General features: G+C 40.2%; 1 protein-coding gene across 1 annotated transcript in view; it reads right to left on the bottom strand.

Annotated features, from left to right (window-relative positions):
• Positions 1-2586: 2586 nt before the first annotated feature.
• Positions 2587-5994, bottom strand: part of GPR88 (G protein-coupled receptor 88) — a 4955-nt gene continuing 1547 nt past the window's right edge. The window contains exon 2 of the mRNA XM_019473099.1: positions 2587-2676. Within this exon, the coding sequence (XP_019328644.1) occupies positions 2587-2676 (90 nt within the window). The remainder of the gene's footprint in view (positions 2677-5994) is intronic.

Here is a 5994-nt window from a genome sequence, read left to right as displayed (position 1 = left end):
ACTATGGCTATTGTTCAATTCATCAACTTTATCTCTCAAGCTCTCTCTCTCATAGTTTTCTTCTGTTGCTAATGCTCACTTCATTGCTTTTAGACTGACATTGCTCCTCCATCACATCTTCAGCTTCAGAACAGATCAGGATGGATGCAGCTCTTGCCTGAAGCATATCTGCATTTTTAATTCTGCCCTGAGACTGTCACAGGACAGGTGAAGACTCCAGACAGCCTGAAGACAGCTATTAAGAAATTTCCACCTGAGATGGCAGATTCATGAAGCTATGAATAAAATAACAAGATATCAAAGATATCTCTTCCAGGTATAGTAGTTGCTGCTGTTTCTCCCCCCTAGGACTGCACTTCCACTTTCCTCACTCAACTGCTCTCTGAACCCTCAGGAAGAGAGGGAAAAGAAAGGCCAAGTCCTGCTGCAGTAATCAAAATTTGGCCTCACTGAAAAGCCCAAGCTGCACAGCTGTTTTTTGCAAATATTAATACCTTCTCTAATGGCAATATCACAGGCAAATGCCACCAGCGTGTCCATTCAGAAAACAGCAAATGTGAGAACCACCTACGGTATGGCTCTATGACGGCATTTTTCACCAGCAGCTGTTTCACTCCTGAACACAAGGCATCTTTGGTCTTAAGTGAAGCTTTTCAATAATAGCAGCTCCGTCTTTGTTCCTTGTACCTTGGTCCTTGAACCACGGGAGCTGGTTCTGTCCAGTGAGAATGAGAATTATTTGTTCTTCCTTTGTGTTTCTTTAATAATTAATACTAAATAGGGGTTTCATCTGCTGTCACTTCTAAAGCAGCAAGAAAACTTTTGAAGCAGAGGATGATCTTACAGAAGTACAGAAAAAAAGGCATTTAAAGAATGCTGAAAAATTTTGGCAGAGGCACATTTTTGTTACTCATTATTTCAACCCATTGTCCCACAAAGGCGTAGTTCAGCATGGTGAAGCCTATGGTGCTACACAGCTCCCTTGTTTGGCTTGAGCTCCCCCTCCAACAGACAGTTTGCTTTCCTTCCGAACAACTCTCAAAAGCTTGGCTCTATACTTATGATAAGCTTGGTGTGGCGTTGCAGGTTAGATATCCTATAGTTTGTCCTAAAACCCGAACAGTTAACCTTCCTGGAGTGGTTATTATGTTTCTTCAGAAACCCAAAGCTTCAGGCCAGAAAGCAGCCACAAGTGGTTTTTCTTCAGGATTATTTTGTTTCCAGTTCTTTAATTTCATGAATACCTGCCCCAACTAGGTGTAGGGCAAAGACTGCACAAGAAGTCTTGCCATATTGAACTCATCGCCAATAAACAAACAAGGTGGCCCACATTCTTAAAGCAGAGCTATTTTCCTTTAAGGTCATGTTTTCCAAGCCAGAAGAGATCATTAGATCACCTTGTATGGTAACAGATTGGTTTGAATACTTGCATAAGGGTGTGTATTCTGTAATGAGGTCACTTTTGAGAAGTTAATCATGAGCTCTTCAGCTACAAAGTTTTTTCCTCCAGCCTTCAAACTATTTGTGACGTTTTCCTATATTACCACTGTTTTTTACATAGCCTTAATCAAACGCAAGTATCTGTAAATATAGACACAGCATTTGCCCACTACTCTACGCAGGAAAAAACTCAGCTTCAAAACCTACTCGGTCCGAAGTAGAAATTTAAGTATGTGGGATTCGTCCCTCAGTTCTTTAGTCTCAGTTTACATTTGTCTCCCAAAACTTACACTGCTCAAGGAGTCATGCCCTGATCAGCAGGATCAAGTACTTCTCCCTTAGTGAAGGAAATTACAGAAAATACTGAGGAAAGGGAAAAAGAAAGAAAGAAAATAGACTATTACCCTGGTAAAATGATGACAGTGCATGGGAAGGACTGACATAAAAGAGCAAAAAAAGGTAGCTTGCTTAGAAGTTAAACAGTCACGAGAAAAGCTATTTTCGCTGCCATTTGGGAAAGGGACTTCTGAATTTAAAGAATACTGCAATAATCTAGTTATGTGATTTAAGATGAAATAGAAAGCTAAAGTATACGTTGTCACTTTTTTCTTTAATGAAATGCTACACTTAAACGTCTTCATTTGAAAATAATCTGTATGTGGGTTTTTTTAAAAATAGCATCAATTTGGTAGTTAGAAAAAAAAGGTTCACAGTGTGCTCATAGCTGACTGAATCTGGAGGCTAGCTAAGATGTTATCCCCGCTTGTAAGTCCAGTAATGCTGTTGAATGCAGTCTCCATAAGAACGCTGATGCAATTCATACCTTTAGTCTTCTTTGATTCCAGAGGTTAAAGAAAATTTGCTGGTGTATGGAATGCTTTGTTAAAAGAAGAAATTGAGAATACAATTGCATGGTTTTATTTATTAAGAAAAGCATAGAATTGTGTTTCCTCACATAGATAAAGAATCAAATAATTTGAGATGGTTTATTTCATCATAATCCCAGGCCCCTTTTGGCTTTCAAACTTTTCTCTGTGTTGTTTCTCAGGATCACACTGTTAGTGCCCCTGTCCTGCTATCTTCATCTCCTCTTGTCGTATTTTCCCAGCTTCACTTTGCTGCCTGTACTTTTTTACGCACCTTTGTTTAGGGCAATGATTGTCCAGTTTTGGTGGAGGCCCATATTATTGTAGCTACCTGATTCCACAAAGCAGCTCGACGGCTTTTTACAACTATCTTAAATTAAGGGTAACTTCAAAAGATTTAATCCAAACTATAACTTCATGAACACCCTCTGCAAGCAATTTTCACAAATAACCATATTTCTGCCTTAGGGTGTTATTCTGAGGCATCACAATTTTACCTTCAAAAAGCAGGTCCCACACTGCATGGGCAAACCACAAACTGAGTGGCAGATTGACTTAGGCCATAACACACCAAATGGCTGTTTTCAAGCCACATCAGTTTAACCAGCCAAAATTCATCCAGCCTATTACTAACTCCTAGTTGCCCTCATTTCCAGAAGCCCTGAGAAAATAGCAAAGGAATAGGCATCTATTGCACATGAACAATGCGGCTGATCTGCACTACTGTATAATAAATCCAATGCTTTAATGAGATCACACCCCTCATCTAATATACCTGAAGCCAGCTGACCAGCCATTCTAGGAAGGGCAGCTTTAGACCGTGCTCAGACAACTTGCTTGGCACAACACCAGAGCAAAGGAAAACCTCCCTTGAATTGCTGACAAGATCTCCCACCATCTTAATTTACACCTCTTGAAAGATTGTTTGGTTGAGACATTTTAAAGGACAATTGGCAACATATCCCTTGCATCTGTAAATTAGTTGTTTGAGCATGACAGAAATTCATATTGAAGAAAAGTCACCATTAAACTAGCAGCGGACACATTTGAATCAGCTGTAAAAGTAAAGCATAGATGCCAAAAACTGAGAGTCAGATCAATTTTCTCAACCGAGAAGCAGTACCGCAGAGCCAGGAGAAGTTGAGCTAAGCCGAGCTTCCATTGCAATTTACCATGGAGTATTTACAATGTGGAAATACAAAGAATATGGCTGTAGAACAAGGCATACAGGACTTTTCTGAGCAGTAATTTCTCAGAGAAACTGATCTTAAGTTGAGACAATTACTCTTTCTTAATTACTTTAAATTAAAATTCTTTTCTGCGTAATGCTATTTAGGTCACCTGAGTATATTAAAACAGTCAAAGATTTACAGTCAGATGTAATTACATCAAACTTTCCAAGGGATTTCCAGCTGTTCTCTGGAATTAATGCATAGCATAAGGATAGCTGACTGGAGTCTTGTACATGATAGCATTTTTTATACATGTTTGCATTTAAAACATAGTCTATATAAAATACAGGCATTTCAGATTTAACTTGCATGCTATTTTACAAGGGAAGAAGCCCAGAAGTTCCAGGTATCTGGTGTTCGGACACTGAATTCTGAAACAGGTTATTGCTTTAATTCCAGACTAACATGTTCCATAGCCAAAAACGGGGGGGGGGACGTTGTCTAACTTTTTATTTTGAAGTTTGTTCTTTTGCTTGTGGGCCTAGTACTGAGCTTTACCAAGTGTCTTCAGTTCTTTTAGTCATGGTGGGAAGTGGTGATGTGCATCCTTCTGTGGGTTCAAGCCTAAGGATTACTTTATAGTAATCCTATTTATAGGATTATTTATAGGACCCTGTTTATAGTAGAACAGGGTTTTACCCCCAGGTGGCCCTTGGATTAGCTTTATTTTGGCGGTGACCCAGAATATTTTCCAGAATCGGTATAGGTGTGGTTAGAACAGTTTTCCTTCTCCATTTGCTGCACAAAGCTAGCAAAAGCACAGTCACTGTGATTAGGATGAGAGATTACAACAAGGATATAGTGGCTCCTCCACTCTCCAAGACATGTGCACAGTGTTGATAAAAAGAAATCTTGCATATCTTGTCTGTTCATGTTTCCTTGCTAGCCCTCCCCATCTTTCTGATGCTGTCCCTCAGTGGTACACTGTCTCTCACAGTGTCTCCAAGATGGAGGAAGAAGCTCTCTGTAAGCCTCAGACTCTAAGAAACTTCTCTTACTTTTCCACAGGTCCTTGTAAGTGGCTAAAGCTGTTTTCAAGATGTTGATACATTTTCAGGATGTCAAGATTTTTTTTTTTTTTATTTTCCTTTTGAGGCCTTGGTTCCTTTTCTTTGTCAAATCCTGACCTCAAGAAGAATCTTTTCTGTGATGATGGCGAAATTTTTTGTTTAGAAAAATAAAATATTGGTATGGGGATTTTAGATACATCATTGTATCATAGATGCCTAACAGGTCTTAGACTTGGGAAAAAATGAAATTCTTCCCTTCGTCTGTTGAAACTCAAACCCCATCAGGTAAGGCAAGCAAAGTGTGGAGCATTACAAAATATGGCCATAGGGCCTTTTGTGTTATACCCATCGGGCTTGTCTTTTCCTTGTTATTGTCCCATCATTCAAATATCCTCACGAGAGCTGCCAAGCTCGTATTAATACCTGTCACCCAATGCAACAAGCTCTTCTCATGAAGAACTTTCCTATGTTCCCATGTGTCCATTCATCTTCTCAAGATAGCACAATTTAGGTGATACTGCTCTGTTTCAACGAGCAATGCCCATGGATTCAGAAAACAACTACCTTCTTCCAGCCTTTTGTACCAAAAGGCAAACAGAGCGCTAAGTATCATCACCACGAGAACAGCAGCAACTGTGTTGGAAAAGAGGAAGGAGGTGGTCGAGCAACAGAGAAGGAAACACAAGGATTTTGGGTCCATTCCTGGGAGGAACATGGCTGCAGCGCTCACCACCGCAGTTTGTTTCCCTCGCCACCCTCACTGCGAGGAGCTGTCGCCTTTCCAAATGCCACACAGAATCTGTGATTTTATATTTAGCAAAGGCTGCGAAATCGCACTTCAGCAATAATGTATTTAATAGAAACACAATAAACTGGTAACTGAACAGGAGATAAGGTTAGATGGACAACACTGGTCTCCATATTGCACTGTATTTTATCGAGCGCATTACCATAGGCAGAGGCCTTTGTCAAAACAGGTCTTATATAAAGAGCTCTCAAAACAAAATATCCAAACCAGATCACCAGGAAGGCGTATCTGTTTTTCTTTTTAACCGTTTCCACAGACAGCATCATCCGGAAGTTTGCCAGAGGAAAGCTGAAGGAGGGTCTCGCATGGAGCACAGAGAGTAGGTAACCTGGGGGAAAGGAAGCAGTTCCCGGTGGATTTGTGTGTGTGGATTTGTGTGCGTGTAATGAGACACTTGCCAGTTCTTCACAAGCAAACCTTGTGCTCAGGGAGCTCACTTCAAAGAATTACTTCAAATGCTGAAAGAATTATATAGATTTTATAAAAACAAACTTGCAGTAAGTCTCAAAAAGAGCTGTCTAGGTGCCTGTCTCATATTGAAATCTTTAGAGCATAACAAGTGTTACGTATGTTGCCATATTTACCAGTTATCCCAGATTGCTAAATCCACCGCTTTTGGCTGGAGTCCTGGCCGGCAC

This window comes from Aptenodytes forsteri, unplaced genomic scaffold, assembly GCF_000699145.1.
Source record: "Aptenodytes forsteri isolate BGI_AS27 unplaced genomic scaffold, ASM69914v1 Scaffold181, whole genome shotgun sequence".
NCBI lineage: Eukaryota > Metazoa > Chordata > Aves > Sphenisciformes > Spheniscidae > Aptenodytes > Aptenodytes forsteri.
This window is presented reverse-complemented; position numbering and strand designations above follow the sequence as displayed.